The 22,848-nt window shown below is 36.4% G+C and overlaps 2 protein-coding genes and 1 long non-coding RNA gene across 5 annotated transcripts in view; 1 reads left to right on the forward strand and 2 right to left on the reverse strand.

Moving 5' to 3' along the window:
* Positions 1-4: 4 nt before the first annotated feature.
* LOC113518935 (splicing factor 3A subunit 1) lies at positions 5-7,726 on the reverse strand. Its single transcript, XM_026903971.3, has 8 exons — positions 7,436-7,726; positions 5,684-5,848; positions 4,200-5,311; positions 3,161-3,352; positions 2,548-2,712; positions 2,103-2,294; positions 1,503-1,658; positions 5-184 (listed from the first exon to the last, which is right to left on the reverse strand). Exons 1-8 carry the CDS (start codon positions 7,551-7,553, stop codon positions 83-85), a joined length of 2,202 nt encoding a protein of 733 aa, XP_026759772.2. The 5' UTR covers positions 7,554-7,726; the 3' UTR covers positions 5-82.
* Positions 7,727-10,590: 2,864 nt separating this feature from the next.
* LOC128202317 (uncharacterized) lies at positions 10,591-13,074 on the forward strand. The gene is made up of 3 exons (XR_008253712.1): positions 10,591-10,989; positions 12,125-12,322; positions 12,759-13,074. It is a non-coding gene; the product is annotated as an uncharacterized LOC128202317 (long non-coding RNA).
* A 3,673-nt stretch (positions 13,075-16,747) lies between these two features.
* The window catches only part of LOC113518962 (lipid storage droplets surface-binding protein 1), a 33,159-nt gene continuing 27,058 nt past the window's right edge, over positions 16,748-22,848 (reverse strand). For 2 of the 3 annotated variants that reach the window (XM_026904002.3, XM_052902207.1), the window contains exons 5-9: positions 20,687-20,910; positions 20,051-20,232; positions 19,284-19,350; positions 18,208-18,306; positions 16,748-18,017 (exon numbers count right to left, since the gene is read on the reverse strand). In XM_026904002.3, coding sequence (XP_026759803.2) covers positions 17,913-18,017; positions 18,208-18,306; positions 19,284-19,350; positions 20,051-20,232; positions 20,687-20,910 — 677 coding nt within the window. In that variant the 3' untranslated portion in view covers positions 16,748-17,912. The remainder of the gene's footprint in view (positions 18,018-18,207; positions 18,307-19,283; positions 19,351-20,050; positions 20,233-20,686; positions 20,911-22,848) is intronic. The other variant, XM_052902208.1, reaches the window with a different exon arrangement.

Below are 22,848 nucleotides of genomic sequence, written 5' to 3' on the forward strand. Positions count from 1 at the left end.
CAACTAGAGTGGATATCCGCATATATTTCGTCAAAATCATATATGAACATGTCAAATGAAGCTATTCTATTACATTTGCAATTTATTTCTTGCGACCACCGCGCTCCTTCACTTGCAGCTGGATGACGGCGCCGGGCGGCACGTTGTAGTACGCCAGTGTGTTCGTGTCCTTGAAGAATAGACCCTGAAAACGTCATTTTGATTACAGGTTAATCTCCTTTGTACTTATTTATCACGGAAAACAGAAAAAAAGTATACATAACAGCAAACAATATATATTTAGATAGATAGATAGATAGACAATTTATTTACATTACTTACAGCACACAAATTACAATAAAAAAAACATACACGTAATACACAGCAAAAGAGACAAAAGAATAAAAATAAAAAAAGCAGAAATAAAAAAAAAATACAAAAACAAAATACATAATCTAACAATCTCCTTTGTTAACATTCCTTCATGCGTGTGCCATAGTAACACAAAATGGTCACAGCTCAGTTTATTGCTTTGCCCTTAAAAGAGTAAAACACTGATATTCTGCTGTGGCCAAGGTTTCTTTATTAACCAATGAATGTAACAGTTTTCGTCACACAATGACAAGTCTAAAATAAAAATAACATTATAAATTAGTTACTCCATGTCGATATAATGGTAACTACATGCCAATAATGATGACTACAAGTTATAAAATTTGAATTGTCACATTTATTACAATTATAGTACATTACTGCAGCGGCCAGCAACTGAGGCATTGAAGGATGAACGTGCAAATGTGGGCCGAGGCGTAGCCGAGGTACACATACGTGAGTCCATCAATGCCTATTTGTGGCCAAGGCTTGTATAGTACTTTTCTCAAACAATGCGCGGAAATCAAAAACACAATTTTACTTTTTAAATTCAATGACGAATAACGAACAATAATAATTTTTCACGCGCCATAATGTTCGTTTGTTTTTTTTTTTCAATAAACAGTTTCCTATTTGCAAGCCAGTTCGAAATTTTAGCCATGTTTCGAAGTAACAGGTCATTCCATTTTTAAATTACAGGACAGATATGAGTTTACATAATAATTTATCTTGCCGCAAAACACGACAGATATGGATTTTCATACAACTTTTGCCGGCCGCTGCCCGCATGTATCTGGCCAGTACGGCAATTTTGATTTATCTTTAAGAAGATTGTCAAAATAATGCTCACATTTCCATGCATGTTTGAGAAAAATATAAACAAATAATGTCATAATTTAGTATTGGCATTTAGATATTCAATCACGTAGTAAAAGAGATGTTGCTAAAAATATGTCTTTATTTTATTTTTAAATTTATTTCTTTCCGATTGATTGATTGATGGAGATTGCCGCCTGAATGCTACATAATAGATGCTATCGTTAATAATAAGGTAAAATATGTAGCAGATGCACGCTCCTATTTAAAGCAATATATAGTGCGCGTAATATGTGTAGTGTAAGATCGTAAAACTGATTTTCCGTTTACTGTACCTCGTAGTGTAACTTCTGCTTGGCGGTGGGCATGTTGGTGGAACGCTGTAGCATGTTCTTGAGCTCGGCGACGGTGGTGGCGAGCGGCACGCTCAGCGGCAGCAGCCGCCCGTCCAGCCGCCAATCCGCGCGCTCTGGTAGCGACGGCAGCGACACCTAGTACGCGGACATATGAAACAAACATTATGTGTATCCTAGTGATATAATTTGTAGATGAACTTTGTACATTTGCATGTGTATCAAATATTTTTTATTTACATGTCAGTAAATAATTACTAAAATTCTTAATAAACCCCAATATGGCCTACTTAAGGGACCCTCATGCTGACATCTTCAGGAACATCTTGGTGAGGTATATATTTGAAGCTACTGAGAATAATTTATATTTTATTTAGTGCTAGCTTTTAATCGCAACTTAGTTCGCGCGACCAGAATGAAAGTATACCAACCATAGTGATTGGATAAGCCGTTAAAGCGATATAAAGTAACAAACTTATTTTTACATATACAATATTATTAATAAAGATCACAAAGCTGCATGTGCTGAGCATTTGGTGTGCAAAATAGAGGCCGAGGTGTAGGCGGCGCTGGTGTCCGTACCTGCAGGTGCGCGGGCGCGGGGTGCCGCGCGAGCCAGGCGGCCTCGGGCTCGAGCGCGTCCTCGCTGCGCAGGCGCTTGGCGGGCGGCGCGTCCTCCTCGTCGGCCGCGGGCGGCGCCACCGCCGCCGCCGCCGGGAACCCGTACGCCGGCGTCGGGATCAGCGGCGGCCGCGGCGCCAGCGGCGGCAGCACCTGCACATTTTAAATAAATTTAGTTACACGTGTCCGTGTCGGCAAACAAAGGTAATCCATACTGTTTATTGAACTAGGTGCAAAGCGGTATTGGGCCCAAGCTGAAGACGGGTCGGTGCTGTCCAAGATAACAGATTTCAGCATTGTTTCTGTTAAATTAAAACACTAATTTAAACTTGGAATTTGACCTTCTAGCGGTTAAAATCATGGGCGGATAGATTACAAATGAGAAGTCAATAAAGAAATAATATACCATGAGCGGCGGCAGCGGCTGCAGCAGCACGGGCGCTGGCGGCGCGGCGGGCGGCGCGGGCGGCGCGGGCGGCGGCGCGGGCGGCGCGGCGCGGCCGCGCGCCGGGCCCGCCACTGGCTTCGGACCGATCTTCTCTTTCTCCTCGTCTGGCAGCAGGCCTTTGACCTACATATAACATAATTTTAATAAAAAAGAACGCGACAAAACATCCTAACAAAATAGTGTCTGATCATTGCCAACCATACCAGATACATGTCATGTCATAAGAGAAAGAGATAAAAGACTTTATTTTTAAATGATATTTATCCTCGGAACGGTGAGGTCGCTCCGTGAGGCCTGTGAAGATCCTAGGAAGCTTCTGCGCTTCTGGGCGAAGCTAGGTTGATTGTACTAGCCACGACTCATACGCACAACGGCCCAAATGAGAGGCTAAGCGCGGAAAATAGAGTCTTTTTCACGTTCACATGATATTTTTTCAAACATTATTCTTTGTTCATTTTGACTTAAAAATTGTAATTAACTTTGACAAATTAATTTTGGAATATATTTTCTTTTTATGACAGTTAATCGAGTCAAACAGAGAATTAAATTCTACGTATTACAATACGGATACCTTGTGTATCTGTTGTATTTGGTCCTCGAGCGTGATGTGCGCGCGCGCAGCCCGCGTGGCGGCCTCCACGCTGGACGTGTGTCCGTCCCACGTGACGCGGTCGTCGCGCCGCTTCTCCTCCTCGCCGATCTTCTTACCGATCGTCGTCTCCTCGTCGCCCACACCGAAGATATCGGTACGGCGTTCTGCCAGCTGTAATAGGAATATTCATTTATGTTCATCCGTAATAAATGATTTAGAACTACCTTTTACCGGGATACATTTAAATTAGTAGCATATATCCTTCTCCAATCCATATAGTATATGTATTTTTTTTTATACAACTTAGAATGGCAAACAAGCTGACGGTCCACCTGATGGAAAGTGGTAACCGTCGCCTATAGACATGAGCAGACCATGGACATAACAGAGTATACTGATTCGTCCATGATACCCCCCATGCGTTGCCATTCCTGAGGACTCAGGTGTTATTCCTCTGTACCCTGTAAATTCACGCCATATCCCACCCTTCAAACCGAAACACAGCCATGCAAACACAGCTGTGTCACGGTTGAAACACGAATGGGACAGAGGTACTTAAGCAATTGACTTTTGTACAAAGTATACCATGAAACAGTTGTGTTTGCAACACAACTGCTTCATGGTATACCAAAAAACCGTATCCCAATTTGGGCCATAGTGCGTCCATTGATGAATAGCATACTAACGGTTAGGGGTTCAAGAGTACAGTCACGGAAAAACAGTTTCATTGTTGTTCAAAGTGGGCGTATGTTTATAGGCAACCCAACATTGATGACTTAATTGACGTTTATATTTGTGAAAATTCTTCATCAGAACAAGAGCGTATTTGATATCCCCACCAAATACGCTCATAGGAACAATATATTCTATCGATATAGGTGATGCACTATGTAATTATATATAAACTACTTCGGGACACGTCACGGCCCAGAACCCAAACTATCCGGGACACGGTTACGGTATACGGTCCAGTTTAGTAAAGATTTCATTAGCGTGCAATATTAGGTAATAAAATTACCTGTTTAAGAGACGCTTCGATGGCGGCACCAGGCGCGAGCGCCTCATCCCTGTCGGTGCGTTCGGCGGCGGCGCGGTCGCGCTGCTCCAGCCAGCGCGGGTCCAGCAGACCGATACGCACGTGGTCTGCCACTTTATTAGCGGGAATCTTCTCCCCAGTGATGGGTGACACGAGCCATTCCTCGCTTGCGGGCGTCGGCTGTGGCCTGGAGCGTTTCGGATCATATTTCTTGACCACGACACGGTCCGGACGTGGCGGCAACGGCGCCTCTTCTCCAGCTTGTCTCGCGGGCGGCTCTGGAGGACCCTCGTCCTCTGAAGAGGAGCTGTCTTCTTCCATATCTTGTACGCGGTTATCATCTGGCCGCTGTTGTTGCTGTGTCCGATCCTCCATTTCGGCCAAGTCATCATCAGATTCGGATTCCGATTCTGATTCCAGCTGCATCTCAGTATCATCATCATCCTGGCCCTGATTTATGTCCTCTCCTCGTTCCTGTGCCAGTACCCGTGCGCCCACCTCTAGCGGAGTGGTTGGCGGAGGGAAGTCGCCAGGTTCCCCCGCTGGGTAATCAACCGTTTCGACGACGACAAAATCGTGCCAATCGATGGAAGCGTACGCAAGTCGCTCTTTCTCTATTCTAGCCTCGTCTGCCACCTTGCGTCGAGCCTGGTACGAATGCCATGCAGCACGACTGCGAGCCTGCTCCAGCACACCGCTTCTGACTTCTGCAGATAATTTTACAACCAGCTCCTTGGGCGGCAATAAAACCTTGGTGTATTGTTCTAAAAGCCGCGTAAAGTACTGGAAGAGGGAGTGCTGTGGGCGAAGAAAGTCAAATTGATGGTTCCTTTCCTCTTTCTTCATTAAATCTGTGAGGAACTGTCTGCCATTTCTAGCTACAAACTGTGCTGTCAATTTAACGATATCCAATTCAAGCGCGGAAATGGACGGGGGATCAGCGATGAACTCAAAATCTGGTGGCGGGTCACGAGGTGGTGGAGGTTCAACAGGGACTGCAGCTTTGAGGAGTTCCTGCTGGCGAGCAGCAGTGGCGGGTGCAAGACCTGGCCTTTGGAGAACAGGAGCTGCAGGAGCAGCTGATACATCATTTCCTGTTTGAATAAATTAACTGCATTATTTAAATGTGATGATCTTTAAAGTGCTAGGGGATAAACTTCATTCATTTTCAAGCAATTCTTAAAATATACTATTTTTAACATGTTAATAAATTAATTCAAATATATTCCATAGTTCAGTTTCTTTGACATTAATACTTGATAAATGAAAATTCATTAACACATAAAGTGTTATAACACATATATTTGATTTATTTCATCAATAAAAAAATTATACAAAGAAGATTTAAAACAAACTACTAAACTCTCTACTGCTGAGAATTCATCTGAATTCTCAGCATTAATTGCTGAGAATAAAGCATAAAAAAGTATATATATGCATATATGAAAAATTATAAAAAACATCACCTTTTCCTTCCCGAATCTCCTTGACCTTATGCTGATAATAAGCATGATACGGGTCACCAGAGTTGAGGAAGTTAAACTTAGGGTTGCCAAGCTCATTCTGCCTGATACGAGCTTCAAACTCAGGACCGTTGCGGGCAACGAAACTAGCGGTTTTGTCAACAATATCTGAGAAATGTAGTTAAAGAAATTGCAAAATACATATGATTAAAAATATTTGCCATTATGGAATCAAAATTGTCAACTAAGACATAATAAATACAATTTATATTGTACCAAAGTCACCAATCCTTTAGTAATATGGATAAAACCATATTAGGCTGACTCAAATATTAATTGGGATAAGGGTAGAAAGATGATGATGATATTGTATTTTTTTTTTATACAACTTAGAATGGCAAACAAGCTGATGGCCCACCTGATGGAAAGTGGTAACCAACGCTTATTGACAATGAGCAGTACCATAACAGAGTATACTGTTTCGCCCATGATACCCCCAATGTGCTGCCATTCTTGAGGACTCAGGTGTTATTCCTCTGTGCCCTGTAAATTCACGCTATATCCCACCCTTCAAACTGAAACACAGTCATGCAAACACAACTGCTTTACGGTTGAAACACGAATGAGATAGAGGTACCCAAGCAATCGACTTCTGTACAAAGTCTCCTCTGGTATTACATCAAAATTACATAATATAGAATCTACATATAAATATTAGAAATAATTTTGACTCTGATCTTTAGATACAATAATCTATAGATGATAATATTAATACAATAAAAGTTTTCAATAATACAATAATTTGAATAATAAAAAAAATAAATACAGACAGTTGTATCAGATTTGCCATCTGCATCATAGAATGAACCTACTTATATACCTTATGTGTAAAAATTACCAACAATTGACGATTTTTTTTTATTTTATATATTTATTAAATACAAAAAATTTACAACAGCGAGTACATTGGACCCCGCACTAGGCGAACCTGTATCGCGGGAGTCCATAAGAGATTGCCAAGACACTGTGATTTACAAATATAAATTATAGCTACAATAAAAGGTTTGATTATTGTTAAACTGAAAATTAGAGACAGACTATTGTCAACTATACAAATGCAAATTCTTCAAGGCTCAGTACAAGGCAAACATTTTTAGGTAGACCACCAACCAACCCAATAAACTGAGCTCATAAAAAGAGCCACACAGCAATCCTTTGAGGAATGCTCTCACTCGGCCGTGAACAGATATTGATGGAGACATTGTAAGGTCCTCAGTTGCAAAGGAAATGAGCCTTTCATCACCACTGAAGAAAACATTTTTACTAATAACTACTATCTTTCTACTGTATTGTAATATTTATGTTGGCTTTAAATACATATTTGATTTTAAGGTTACCTGACTAGCATTGAATAGACCAATGTGTTAAGCCAGAGGGGTTTTAGCTTATTAAGTTTTACTTCACTGGAATGCATGTAGTGTGTTTTGTGTAGTTGATTTTTACAATATTTTTAGGATCAAAATACACGAAATATTATATTGTTTTATTACCAACTATTTCAGGTTAGGACATGTATATTGATAGGGTCTTACGCTTTACATTCTAATGTAACTAAAGCAACTTAATTAAACTGTAATATATTTCAAAACAAAAAAAAAATAGTAAAAATCACATGAAACATATTTTTAATCAATACGCAAAATAATAAATGTTATACCTATATATGTTGTTTATTTACTACTATATAAAGGATACTCCTGACTTCTGGAGGTGGATAAATAATGCCAATTACTGGCGGTGGAGGTGCTTGGGGCTCTTCAGGTGGACCCTCCAGTTGCTGCCCCGGAGGGCCCATAACATCTATTGAAGGCATTTTGGCCTTTTACAGTATAATTTCGGAATATAATTCACAAATTGAGAAGTTTCAATTAAAACATATTTTATATTTAACTAAACACGTCCCAAAAAACAAATGATTGACAAATTTAATGAACAACAAGCTAAAATTAACACTGATCAAGCCATTAGCCACAATGTAGAATTGACAGTTAGTTTTTTTTTTTTTTAGTACGTTTGTTCCGTTTGGAACAGGCTAAGGTCGGAGACCATGCTGCCTAGTCTTCAAAAAGATAATTTGTCTGGAATTTTATTTTTCTAATGTCGCTTCAATTATTGTCGTAATCTTCAATATTTCATTTGTCAAATCCGGTAAGTACATTTTCATAAATATCTTTTCTTGAGTTTTCTTAAACCAGTGGATTTATCAAATTAAAAATAAATAATTATAAAAAATCATTGTCTTGCAATTCAATAAAAGTATTCTTATAGCTCCTTGAATGTTGTAGTAATATAAGTGAAAATAGCTTTGAAACAAGAAGGAAATCTTAAGAGAAGCGGGATTGAGTGCGGGATATTTTCGGGTTTTTTGAAGATAATCCTAAGTTCGTCAAACATAGTGTGTCTTTGAATGACAAATTCAGAGCAATTAAAAAAAAGGTGATGTAGAGATTGGGCTGTATTTGAGTTACACCATGTGCATGATGGGGAAGCGATCATGCCCATTCGGTGCAGGTGTTCGTTGAAAAGTCCGTGGCCGATTCGTAATCTACAAATATTGGTGTAAAATTTTCTGTTTGTGTCCTTTCCTTTGCAGAACCACGGTTTTCCAATACGCCAATTAATTTTGCGGTACCATTTGCCTTTAGTCTGTAATATTTGAGTCCAATGCTCCTCCCATTTAGTTGTAACGATTTTATGTATTCCAATACTACAATCTGAGTAACAAAGGGGTAAATCTTGAACACGAGCAGCACTTGAATTAATAATTTTAGCCAAAGTGTCTACTTGTTCATTCCCAAACACTCCAATATGTGAAGGGGTCCAGATGAAGATAATATCTTTTCCATATATAGTACAGAGATGATAATATTTATTACGAATTTCTTGAATTAAGTAGTTTGATGATGAAATGAATGTGTTATTTTTTAATGCCATAAGAACACTCATACTATCTGTAATTATAATCCATTTCGAATATAGTACCTGTTTTTCTATGTATTCTAATGCTAAAAATATAGCTTTTGCTTCTGCTGTGTAAATACTAGCCAAAGTTGAAATTTTATAACCGTGACCAAATCTATTTGACAAATCGTAAAAAGCCACTGAAGTGCTAAGTGCATTTTTGGAACCATCTGTATATATCTGCCTGTAGTCAATAAATTCTGATAAAGTCTCATACATATCGTGCTTTTCTTTTATGTCTTTACGTATAACAATTTTGATCTTACAGAACTTACTCTCATAAAGGCCATTATAACAAGGAAGTATCTTACTACTATAGATGTTATATTCATCTCGTAAATTCAAATCATTGACAATAGTTTTATTCAAAAACATAGAAATGGGGCAATTTAATAATTTGAGTATGAGTGGGTTATTGGAAACTGAAAAAACTTTGAAGAGAAATTTGAGTTTTAGATATTCGAAACGAAGAAGGATAGGAGGCAAATTACATTCTACTTGCATTGAGATAATTGGAGAAGTATACATAGCACCTAAAATAAGTCTTAAATTCATATTTTGAATTTTTTCGAGTTTTTCTACTAATTTATGTTCTGAGGCATAACAAAAGAAAGCGTAATCAAAATTACTTCTAACAAGAGATTTGTAAAGTAAAAGGATAATTTTAGGATCAGCTCCCCAGTTACGACCAATTACAGATCTTATTATATTAGTGGCTCTTAAAGCACGATCTACTAAGCAATCAACGTATAGATCCCATTTTAAATTTTGATGAAAAATTACCCCCAGAAATTTAACGCTACAGTCTGTTGGAAGAGTTTGATTATTATATATAATATTCATTAATGGAACATATTTATGAACTTGATGAAAAACAACTACTTTACTTTTGGTTAAACTAATATCGAGGGAAAGAAGAGAAAAATATTTCTCAAGTCTTTTTAATGACTCATTTAACACTAATTGCATATCAATAATATTCTTTCCTTTTATATAAATTAATAAATCATCGGCAAATTGCAAGTTGTTCACACTGTTTCCTAAAATTGAATTAAGTTTATAGATATATAAAATATATAGTAGCGGGCTTAGAATACCACCTTGACATACTCCTTTAGAGCTTAACCTAGGTCCTATTAATTTACTATTTACTTTAACATACACTTCTCTATTACTAAGAAAATTATAAATCCATTCGATAAGTTTCATTGGAAGAAATGAGGATAAAATCGAAGATAGAACTGTTAAATTTACATTGTTAAAAGCTCCTACGACATCTAAAAAAACAGATAGAACATATTCATCGTTATTCAAAGCAGTACTAAGGTCGACATAGAAGTTCGCTAAACTTTCGCGCGCTGAATATCCACGGCGAAAACCAAATTGATTCGATGGTAATATACTATTACTTTCAATAAAGAACTCTAAACGCTGTTTAATTAATTGTTTGAATAATTTGCCTGCACAGGACGTCAATGTTATAGGTCTATAGGAGTCGAAATTTGTAGGATCTTTACCGGGTTTAATTACTGGAATCAAACAATCCACTTTCCATTCTGGTGGGATAATACAGTCCTTCCATAAATCGTTAAAAATTTGTAAGAGTTTAGTAAGGTTTATTTTATTCAGCAATCGAAACATATTGTATGTTAAGCGATCAAGGCCACTAGCTGTATCTTTTCTAGATTTTACTGCACTGGATATTTCATCAATTGAGAATGGGTCAGTGAGAAATTTTGGGCATGAATTAACAGAATTAAACTGTTTGTCATCAAAAGGTGAGTGTACAAAATCAGGAGTATATTTGCGTAAAAAATCATTGACCCATGATATATCTTTAAAATGATTTTGACGATGTTTTGAATTTAGTTTTCTCATATTTTGCCAAACAGTGGAAATTGGTGTTAATCTATTAAATTTGGAACAAAATTCCTGCCACCCCTGTTGTCTTACTTGCTTAATTACTAACTTTTTAACAGCTTGAACTCTTTTAAAATTTATGTAATTATCGAGAGTTGGATTTTGTTTAAACCTAAGGTAAGCCGCTTTACTATCATTGACAGCTGTCGCACACCTGTTATTCCACCAAGGTACTGCAATATGTTTGTGCCTCTTTGAAGTATTTGCACCGCTATTTGATAAGTTCCTACGTGGAACGGAACGTTCCACAGCTGTCAAAATAATTTTACAGAATCTATTGTAATTGTTTAAGGGTTCATTGACATCATACTCGAAATCCAAAAGTAATTGATTAACAGTTTCAGAATAAAGATCCCAATTAACGAGACGTAGGTTTATACGATTTAACAAAAGTTTATTAACTTCATCTATAGGAGCATGTAGTTCACCTGACGGAGTTGATGAAGAGTTCTTTGTGTTTATTTTAGTAAAAGTCGGCAGGTGATAACTTCCTAACGGATCATCATGAACCGACCACTCGCATTTTAATGATATGGATGGGGATACCATAGTTAAATCAAGGCCATTGGGTCTCCAAATATGAGAGCCAACAGTAGTAACTTGCTTATCATTTAATAGTACCAAATTACATCCATCTAAACAATCAAGAATGTCTTTACCTCTTGTATTAGTGGAGGTACAACCCCACATAGTATGATGTGCATTTAAATCTCCAGATATGATAGTGGGTTTAGGAAGAGACTCCAAAAAGAACTTAAATTTGGCTTTAGTAAAACTAGGTGTACTATTGGTAGGACAGTAAATACTGGCAACTGAATACCAAGAATTATTAACTTCAATACTAATAGCTATAGTTTGCAAAGAATTGTCGAAAAAAGAGTGAAGTTTTTTATATCTAATACTATTATGTATAATAATCGCTACTCCATTGTGGTTATTACCACAATCATTTCGTTCTATACAATAATCTTTAATTTTTAATTTGTAATGTGGTTTTAGCCAAGTTTCTGAGATGAGAGCAATGTGAATATGATGTTCATTTAAAAATTGTGTAAAAATATGTCGATTGCTCAGTAGGCTCTGAGCGTTCCACTGTATGATAGTTAATTGGTCTCGATTGAATTTTGTGAAATAGGTCTATTACCAAAAGTATCATATAACACATTCAAAACACTTTTAGTGTTAATAGATGTGTTCTTTGTGTTATGTAGTGAAATAAGTTTGATTATGCTTTCTATTAAAAGTGATAAACTCTTGTTATCAGAATTTAGAATTGAAATTAGGTCTACATTTTTTTTAGGTTTGTTACCCAGTTTAGGAAATATTTCAGTGCTAAGTATATCTCCAAAAGAAGCAGGTCTGAATTTAGATCTATTTTCAGCAATTTTCTTTTGTTTAACAGGGCATTGCGGTGATACACTTGTGTGATTTCCATTGCAGTGTACACAAATAGCGTTTTCCATTCCAGTTGTACAAGTTTTATAATTATGCTCACCTTTGCAGATGCTGCAACGCTCAGAATTCTTACAGAATTTAGCTAAATGTCCATACCTCAAGCACCGGTAGCATTGTTTAACTGGTGGTATATATGGAGTGACATTGTGGCGCCAACCTCCAATATCCAGATATTCAGGTAATACAGATGCAGCAAAAGTAATTGTCACGGTTAGAGTTGGCTGTAACACATATCCATGAGTCAAGGTATTTTTTCTTAAAATTCTTTTAATAGCAATAATTTTCTTAGAACTCGATATCATAGTATATATTTTTTTATTAGATATATTTGTAGGTACATTTCTAATAACGCCTGTAACTTCTGTTGAAGAAGCAGGAATACTGGCCTTAAAATGGTAGTCATTTAAAAAAGTTTTATTATTTAAAAAAGCATTGGCTAAGTCTGGCTTTTGAAAGTATACTCCGATTTTGAATTTATTTATAGATCTAAGATAAGTTACCCCTTTATTAAATCGTTTTAAACAGGAGGAGAGTGAGAGCAAGTCTCTGGATCCAATGGTTTTCTGACTATCTGAGGATTCTACAAAGACAACAAATTCTGTCCCAGGGGATTTCTCGGGATATCTTCTAATATAATCTGTGACGTAGTAAGGTTTATACTTATCGGCCTTATCAATTTCAGATTCTGAGTCAGTAGAAGTATCTTCCGAATATATATCCTTGTCATTACAAGGTTCATGGTCTACATCACCTGAATCGTCATCTTTTTTTTTCCTTTTTCTACAACTGCGCTTCCCCATGAATGCTAATTATATTACTGTCGCTGAATTTAGTGAAAATATAATATTTTATTCAATAATAAGAATTGATAGAGATAGTTTTAATAAATTAATAAAAAAAAATTTAAAAAACCCGCTTGTTCTTATTCGAGTTTCCCGCCTTTTTCGACAAATGTCCTTGACAGTTAGCTCCCTGAGATTGACGGATTGACATATTTTATGTTTCTTTTAATATTTATTACGGCCTTGAGTACTAGCTCTTTAAAGTCATAAAAATAAAAGTTAATAAAAATAAGTTTAAATATTGCACGATAGATCGCAAATGATGCTATTTATTAAGGTAAAATGCATTTAATAATTAAAAAGCAATTGTGTTGTGTAATGTTTGTTTAGCAAATAGCAATCATCCATGATGTATGCGAGAAATTTTTGCAAAGACTTAGCTTCATGGGTCCGAACAAGAAAAGAACCCTGTTGTCTAACCATAGTACCAAGTAACATAGTAACAAGTCTTTACTACTAGTTAACGTAGTAGTACTAACAAGATAATAATAACATTCTAAGTATTTCTAAGCAATTGTATTGAAAGTAACTATTATAGCCATCATAGTATATTCTGTGTTGTTGCTATTTATGTTTTAGGTATATACAACGATTGTCATCCACTACTAGTCTTTCTTATTTAAAAACAATAGATTAAGAATCTAGGAAAATAAATAAAAAAAAAACATTTCTGAGTAAGGTTTAATATGTGATAAAGTACTTAGTATTTTCCTCTTCATCAATGAGCGCAGTATTATTAGACCAGTACGACAAGCTAGTCAGTGTCACCACTGTACGCAGGCCGTAATCGTAGTACATGGTAATTATGATCGTTATCAAGTAAGTCATAAACCACAACAGTAACGCTAACACCATGAGCCAAATCGTAGTTTTCACGCGTCCCTCATTGCTGGTCCCCCGTCGAGGTAGCCCCAACTCTTCGGAATAATTACTTCCAACCTAAAATGAGATTTAACTAAAAAAAATATTAAAGATTTATCCACATACCCTCCTTCCCTCTTATTTATAAAACTTATCTAATATCTACAATCTCATTTTAGAGTTTTTTGTCATTTTCTTTCAAATTAAAATAGTCCAAAAAAAAAATATAGATTTAAAACAATACCTGCGGTCCTATTTTTACAAATAAAATACTTTAATAGCTAAATTACAATCATGAAACCTTTAACGTTTTTAAGAATAAAGGAGTTAGTTTTATTTAAATAATCTGGGTACATAGTTAAACCTAAGAGACATTAGATAGCCCACTGTCTGGATCAAGATTTTTAAAAGCATGAAATTTGAATGGAACATTTTAATTTCATTTAGAAAAGGACCAAAAAAATTATAAAATTTAATACATATAGAAGTTTTTGAAAAGTATCATCGTAACTCACAGATATAATACTGTGGTACATTAAGTGCGAAAGAGATGCAACATATTAATATTTTTTTTCAACTTACATAATATGAGTGTGACGAGGTCTCCTTTAAAAGCTGTGTAGGATCTGTCATTGCCAAATTATGAAATGTTAGAGAATTCTAACTACTAAAATTTTGTTATTCTACAATTGTCTGAAACATTAATTTATTTTTACGTGAACAATTTAAAATTCATCATCAAAACATTTGACATGTTATTACGTCATAATGAAGTTAACCAGAAGACAGAGCTCCAGTAAAAAATAATATGACGATAAAGAGGTTTTGAAAATTTTTTTAGCGCTTTCAAAGAAGGGAGAAGGTTTTCATTGCGGTTGCACTTTTTTATGTTTATTATCTCATAACTCGTTTATTTATAAGGCGATTTGGATTTTTTTTTATCTAAGAGATATCTTTATTATCTAAGATGTCCTTTCAGATTGATCCTATGGAAGTTTTATCAAAATCGTTTCAGTAATTCAGTCTTTAAATCAAAATAGCTGGTTTTACCATAATTGAGTCGGTTTTGTTTTTGGCACAATCTTATTTATAATCGACTTATTTAAATTCGATACGTATGATATATGAGGTATTGTGATTTCACGACTTAACGCAATTTTTAACGACGATGTCTCGAAACGATTTAAGAAATAAAGAACAATGTTCTTTTTTTTTGTAGAACAAAATGTAGTTGTAAATTTTAAACTGATACATATTATTCAAACAGGGCAAATAGTTTTAGACTATTTCGCTCGCGCTGTTCGAATTCCATTATCTCTTGTTCTCGTAAGATTTCAAAAATATTTCCTTATTTACTGAATATCTAGGAGTATAACTTCTCACAATTATATTTTGGAACATTTTAAAGGTGGTGAAGTCTCTTCATGGCAGTGCATTGCTGATAAAATGCAAGCAAATATAAAATGTAGGAGATTATCCGACTTTCTTTCTGACTATATCGGATATGTTGCGCTAAATCTGTCCATTTCCAAATTAAGACTAGAAGAAGACAGAAAACTAGATGTAATATAAAAAAAAATACCACTAGACATATTTTTTTTACAACACAGGGAGCAAACGACCTTACGGCTCACATGATGGTAAGTGACTACCGCCGCCCATGATTATCCACAACACCAACGGCGTTGCACGTGTGCTGCCGGCCTTTTAAAAAGGAATACGCTCTTTTCTTGAATGTTAAGATACCGTATCGGTTCCGAAATATTGCTAAATTATATTATCATATCAGCCGTGAACTGTCCACTGTTGAACATAGGTCTTCCCCATAAGGTGAGGTTTTCCAGTAATTGTCAAGCTTGGTAGGCAGGTTGGCAAGCGCAGTAAAACTTTTACTGATATTTTATAAGGGACGCTGCGGCCCATCCCTCGACCATTAAGTTCCCTTAGTCGCCTCTTATGACATCCAAGAGAAAGGAAGGGGTGGCCAATTCTATACCAGGATACATGGTGTAGAATGGACCACAGCACCAACTTGTACCAAATTAAATTAAGCTTGCACTGTGGGTTTTATTTACTACTGTCTACAGTCACATTTGACAATACCAACATTGGGTTGCTATACATAGAGCACACGCTAGCTTTGCTTATCATAGAAATCTACGCCATTCCGGGAGGAAAGGGATTGCTAGTAATATACACACACTATAAGGTCGACTTTCAAGCAGTTCCTCCCGGAAACCGTCGTGGTTAATTCTTGTTGAGTTATTCGTCATGGACAAACTGACCTGTCTATATCTTCACTTATCATCTATCATCGGTGCCCCGCCAGCGTATACCGATTTTTTTTTATACAACTTAGAATGGAAAACAAGCTGACGGCCCACCTGATGGAAAGTGGTAACCGTCGCCTATAGACATGAGCAGTACCATGGACATAACAGAGTATACTGTTTCGCCCATGATAACGCATAGGGATGCGTTGCCATTCCTGAGGACTTAGGTGTTATTCCTCTTTACCCAGTAAATTCACGCCAGTAAATTCACCGATAGCGCAGACGCACTATCTCATATTCATCCATTAAAAAAAACATCCCCGGGGCGCCACCGACTGTGCTATCCCTTAAGGTCGGTACTGCCTACAATATAAAAAGTCAATAACATGACATAGTATAAAAACCTTACTGAAAAGAATGAAGAATTACAAAAAGGATTTACCAAGCAAGAATGAATAGAGATGTCGGTAGGGGCCGCCCTGGACGGTCGTATGTCGATCAAATGAGCGACGTGCTGAAGAAGGGCCAAATTGAAAGTACCCGTAACCGGCGAGCGTGTATGAAAAGATTGATGAATGTGGAGAAAGCTAAAGAGGTTTGTTTAAATCGAAGCATTTGACGTTCCATTGTTTCTGCCTACCCTAATGGATGACGGGTATGTATGTAATAAAAAATGAACAAAGAAACACTTGTAATACTGTCTAAATTTTATTTATTCAATAATTAAATAATTAGGTACATAATAAAAAAATAAATGATCGATGGAGAAAATATAATTCCACTCTTAATGAAACGTAGAAAATTCTAATAATATAGGCACTATTAAAATAATTTAATAATATCAATTAATGATTAGTAACTTAAGGTCATTTTAAACAGACTTAAAATATAACCCTTTGAGATTAAAATGATTACTTTAACAATATTATAACATATATAACAGAAAAAGCAAATAACAAAAACTTAAGACTAGGCGACCACCCTTTATATTTAGGTATGTTTTACTCACGACCTTACGTAAATAACTTACAATGAATTTACAAATGGAAACATTCTTATATGTAACATGTCGTGAATGTATCGATTGGTTAGTTAACCAACGACATTCACTTACACGAGTAAATTTTATAAAGGATTTAATTGATTTGAAATATATTCCAGTATATTTCAATGAAGTGGCTATATATATATAATTTTATTCAGACTGCCTTAATTTAATTTATGACAAATTTGTTAAAGTGAAGTTTCTTGTAATGTAACTTATTGTTCATTAAAATTAATTAACTTATAATATTTACATGCATGTAAAGGACTCACGTGAGTAAAACTTAAAGTTGTAAAGGGGGTCTGTGTAGGTACTTGATTAATTTAAATTTATTTAATTACAGATAGGTAACTTTGTACGTAGATACTTATTATAAATATTTCTCAAATTAACCTCTCTAAACATTTTATAAAATAGTTGCTATTTAATAATAATTAACAATAACTTATTTGTTACTAGAAAAAGAAAAAAATATGGTCCATGCTGTTTCATAAATAGGTGTTTTTTTTTCTAATGAGATAATTAAATTATAATTCCAAAATTTTACAAGTATATTTTTGAATACGGTCAGTACATTTTTGTAACGATTTATTTTTCAAAACCAACTTTATGTACATGTTATGTATTAATTTGTTTTAATTTTCCAAGAAAAAAAAATTTAAATCTGTATATAATTCTTCGTTAGCTACATAAAAAAAAATGTCATTTATTGAAATAATATAAACTCCTAAGAATAATGAGTAATTATCCTTCGTTAGATTCCAATGGCGCATTCGAGGATTAATATCTATATTAGAAAAAGGGCCAACCTGCATTCAGTTGACTCCGTTGATGGCAAGGTCTTCCCGCTGGTTGTACGCGGACCGCGGCGTGATCTTCTCTCGCTCCTCGTTCCCCGCCAGAAATATTGCCAAGTGTTCCTATAAATAGGGTCATTATCAATTGTTGTATGCATTTTTTTTTATACCACTAAGATGGCCATAATTAGGCATGCAAAATTTAGAACTTAAAAAGAATAAATGGTAATTAAGTGAGTCATTATACTGAAATAAAATACTGAAGAGCAAACGTTAATGGAGTGAGCTGTCGGTAGTGGTATGTGATACGCACCAAGTAAGTCTTGGAGGCGGCCTGCAGCTGCTGCAGCAGCGCCTGCAGTTTGCTGCGCAAGCCGCGGACCTCCGCCAGTGCACTCTCCACCGGCACGCTCTGCACGTAATATCACATTGGGCGTTTTTATAATAATAATAATAGTTTATATATATCTGGTGAAACGTATCAAAATATTTTGCATGTAAATAGATTACACCATGTCGTGGTCACGACAGGAATGCAATTTTTTTTTATCGCTTTATACACATAGTGTATTTAACACTATCGGGACACACTTTCGCGTTGTTTACACAATATGTGTGAATAACGCGAAAGTTTGAAATTAACTAACTACTGTATATCCTAGGCCAAATTACTATAGGTTACTCAAAACGCGGGATACCCTAAGACATAATAATGCATGTAATATACAAAGACAGGGTGAATTTAAAAAAAAAACACACACAACCAAAAATGACAAATGTGATCTAACCCTATAGGTAAAGGTAAAATACATAGATAAAGAATTTCTTAAAATAAGAATTAAAAATGTTACGCTCGCCTCTATGTAGCAGATGGTATGTGCATTGCAACCCTGTGACGTAGCATAAGACTGTCTTCCCTCACAATCATAATAACATTTAGAATCTATCTACAGCACATAAGGAAGGAAAAGTAATGCCATTATATGAAGTTGTTTTAAAATTTTCATGCACGTTTACGACCACAGTATTGTAATGCATATCGTGTCATTACCAAGAATTAAAAGTGTCTCCACACGATTGCATGTTTTGCTTTCAAAGGCTTAAGGGAGTGCCAGGATGACCAATGCCCACCTCAGAATTGTCTGGTACTCGCCCCATGGTGCGAGCGGAACCATTAGCTATCCACAGACATTTTTAAGAGTCGTTCTTCTTCTTTAAGAAGCTAGAACTATAGTGTGCCATTTCGTATCGTGCTACGATAATAATTATAACATATTTTATTTTAATCAAAATGAAACCTTCAAAAAAGAAATGAAAAATGAAAAGATTTGTGTGTTTTTATCGGTACGATATACCTAATATTACATCTAAATGATATTTAAAGCCTACCTTTATGACCGCGTCTGCTGTTGCGGACAAGTGCTTCGAGATCACCGACAGGCCCTGTCGCACATTCCTGATGGATCAAACGAACAAAAATTAACATGCAGGTATACAATTATTTACAAAATGCACACGAAAGATTACAGATATCGCCTTTGTTTTCGAGGAGATGACATTATTGTCCTCAAACAAGGGCTAAAGAGTTAATTCAATAAATAGGAAGACTTTGGAATTTAGAATAAAGATTGCATAGTTATCAACGGCGATTATAGTTCAGTAAATATTCCATATTCTTGCATAATCATTCACAAATAAACCTAGTTCAAAGGTTTCCACCAGGTTATCACGTAAATATGTTTATGTAAATACATTTATCGAGGTGCATCCTTAACATTACAGTTTTGTATTTCTACCTACACTATAGATTGCAAGAGTTCTATCTAGTTCTATTCGTTGGTTCTTGGTTCTTTTTCTGCTCTTCGCAAAAGCATATAAATACATGCAGTGAAGCCAATGTAAGAGGCATGCGTTACAGACCCCAAAAACCTGAAAATCCTGAGACACAATATCCAATAATTTCACAGCTATATTTCTTCTTTCGCCCTGGACAATAGCTTGAAAGCAAGCTACTTGAGTGCGGAAGTTGGCAAACCTATTTGTGCTGAGACAGAGAAATCCACGCAGACAATTGATGATGGACATAATCTCACGAGCAAAGATTATCAATAACTAATCTAAACTAGTAGCTACGAAGCTAGATTTTTTTTACGAACCTGGGCAAATCCGTGTGAGTGTAGTTGACAAGATGAACTACTTTTCTGGCGGTTTCGCGCGCGAGCAACACCATCAATTCCTCGAGGGTGGCCGGCCGCGCCTGGTTCTCCGGCTCTGGTTGGCTCAACGACGCATACAGTTCTTTGGCTTTCTTCCATGCTAGCGCTGGATCTGTTGCAACCTAAAAAATATTAAAAAAATTATACAGCTACTTAGTATGAAAATGTATTTTTGAACCACCTACATATATACCTAATATCCATATATACTGGGAGGAAAGGGATTGTTAGTAATGGAGACTAAGAATCTCATAGCTAGCAATAAACCCAACCAGGTCGACCCCTGGAAACTATTATGATTAATTCCTGATGAATTCATCATGATGGGCTAACTGTCCTATTTTCATCCTCATTGATCACCCTTCACTGATGCCCCGCCAGCATATTCCGTTAGCGCAGGCGGAGTTACCATTCCATTTTCATCCAATATGGTTACCAGGGGGAACCACGTGGAGGTTGATCTGACAGGGTATATTGCTAGTAATGGGACTATTCGACCCCATTACTAACAACCCCTTCCCCCCCGGTGGATGCAAGTGTAAAACAGTAGCTAGTAACTATGTGTAAGGTACTCACCAATTCAGCAACGTAGACGAGTACGTGTATCTGTTCCTTGATGGCCTTGGCCTCGGCCAGCGCCTGCCTGGTGAGGCGGCGCTGCAGCTTCCTGCGCAGGCGCGCGCCGTGCTGCACGGCCTGCGCGGCGCGCGCGCGACCCCCCTCCCCCTCCGCCTCCGCGCCCTCCGCGCCCTCCCCGCCCCCCGCCGCCGCCGCGTCCGGCCCGCTCACTATGATCACCACTAAAGTAAGACCAGGGGGTTAAGGGCCCCGCTGAACACGAATCACAATACGATTTGCTTTAGATAACTCGTCCATGTACTAACATGGTACTTGAACGGTAAATTAAATGTGTGATAAAAACAAATACTATCACATTTTCCCCCGCCATTTTTTTTTAAATAACTAATAATAATAATTTTTATGTTAAAAATAAAAAAATATATCATTCGAAATTCAAACAGAAAAATTTTGTGCGGCCTTATGTATGAAACTATCAGCGCATGAATCTTACAAACATGGCGAGCTATGCAAAGCAAAACGTGTTATGATTCATGTAACGTAAGCTTTTTACTACCCAAAATAATAGCCGTGGCTACATGGACAGAGGCCATTCATAATCTTCGAAACCGTTCAACCGACTTTCATGAAATCTTTTAAGTATATTATTTATTTCAATATATTCAATAACTTGGAATATCTCTGAAGTTGAAGCAAACAATGCTGAAGCAAAAAATTGTAAGAGCACGGGGTTCTTCCAGAAAGGGGTAAAGAGATTTCTTCAGGGTTGGCAACGTGCACGTAATGCCTCAGGTATTATCGCCCATAAGCTACAGTATCGGCTTACCATTAAGTCAATCGTACATTTGTTTACTACCTAAATAAAAAAAAATCAACGTTTTTCGGAGGATAAGTTAGTCTGTAATTATTAAGGTCTGACATTGCTAACAATGACCCTGTCAGGCCGATCCCTACGCGGTTCCTCCTAAAAACCAAACTAACTAATTCTTCTTGAATTCGTTACGATGGATCAACTGACCTACTTTCATCCTCAGCTATCTTCTACTAGTACCTCCCCAGTGTATACTGATAATGTAGGTGGGGTTACCATTTTATTTTCACCCATAAAAAAATGGCGAAATGGCATTCTAGAATATCATTTTGATAGTAACCATGAGAATCCATCCTATCACAATACTGCTTACTTTTATACTGTAACAATAAATAAAAAAATATCCAAATGTTAAAAATTTGCTCGTGTACTAGTTTCTACTGCGTATTTAAAAATGTTTAAAAATGTTTCAACTTAAATAAATGAAGTGCCAACTAAATAAACTGTAATTTGGAGAATCTGTGGTTTAAACAAATTTCTCTAAACTAGCTAACTGAAACTCATCTAAATATGGTATTAATGATTATATTAATTACGAGTATATATTTCCATTAATTTAATTAATATATAAAATATTATTCTTATTAATAAACATGAGCAAAAGTATTATTATCGTTGCATCAAAATATTTTCACTGTCGTTATCGAGAGACCAAGGTTGTGTGCTCTTTTGTATCTATTTCCCGTTAATGCAGCTTAAATATAAACTTATGATATGAATGACTCATGTGTTTGGTGGAAAATAATGTTTCCTAAATTACCTATTCTTGTGTTGCAACAATGCAGAGTCCAGTTATGTTTTTTTTTTGTTGGGTGAAAATGGTATGGTAACCCCGCCTGCGCTAACGGGATACGCTGGCGGGGCACCAATGAAGGGTGATCGATAAGAATGAAAACAGGCCAGTTAGCCCATTATGATAAATTCATCAGGAATTAACCATGATAGTTTCCAGGGGGAATCGCGAGGAGGTCAACCTGGTTGGGTATATTGCTAGTAATGGGATTCTTAGTCTCCATTGCTAACAATCCCTTTCCCCCCAGTCTAGTTATGTTGGTACTATTACTTCTAATGTAGTCATACTCGCTCGGTGATCAGACTGCATCGTGATAACCTACCTAATTTGTCTCGTCTGTCTTAGATAAACCAACATGTTTAGAGTCCTTCGCTATCGTGAACCTCGTTAACTTGTTAATAATGTACGAAACAATCATACGTGTACCCTATATAAATCAGATACAGCAGTCAAGTGAGACATAACTTAGTTTGGTTTTATTGGAGGGCCGATAAA

The sequence above is a fragment of the Galleria mellonella genome, unplaced genomic scaffold (assembly GCF_026898425.1).
Source record: "Galleria mellonella isolate WM207_F2 unplaced genomic scaffold, CSIRO_AGI_GalMel_v1 utg874, whole genome shotgun sequence".
Taxonomy (NCBI): domain Eukaryota; kingdom Metazoa; phylum Arthropoda; class Insecta; order Lepidoptera; family Pyralidae; genus Galleria; species Galleria mellonella.

What these genes read in the sequence shown, in the direction of transcription:
- LOC113518935 (XM_026903971.3), bottom strand. Translation starts at nt 7,553, where the DNA reads ATGCCTTCAATAGATGTTATGGGCCCTCCGGGGCAGCAACTGGAGGGT. An exon ending in CCGCGCCCGCGCACCTGCAG is followed by an intron (nt 1,659 to 2,102) that starts GTACGGACACCA and finishes TCCGCGTACTAG; the next exon opens with GTGTCGCTGCCGTCGCTACC. An exon ending in AGCAGAAGTTACACTACGAG is followed by an intron (nt 185 to 1,502) that starts GTACAGTAAACG and finishes TGACGTTTTCAG; the next exon opens with GGTCTATTCTTCAAGGACAC.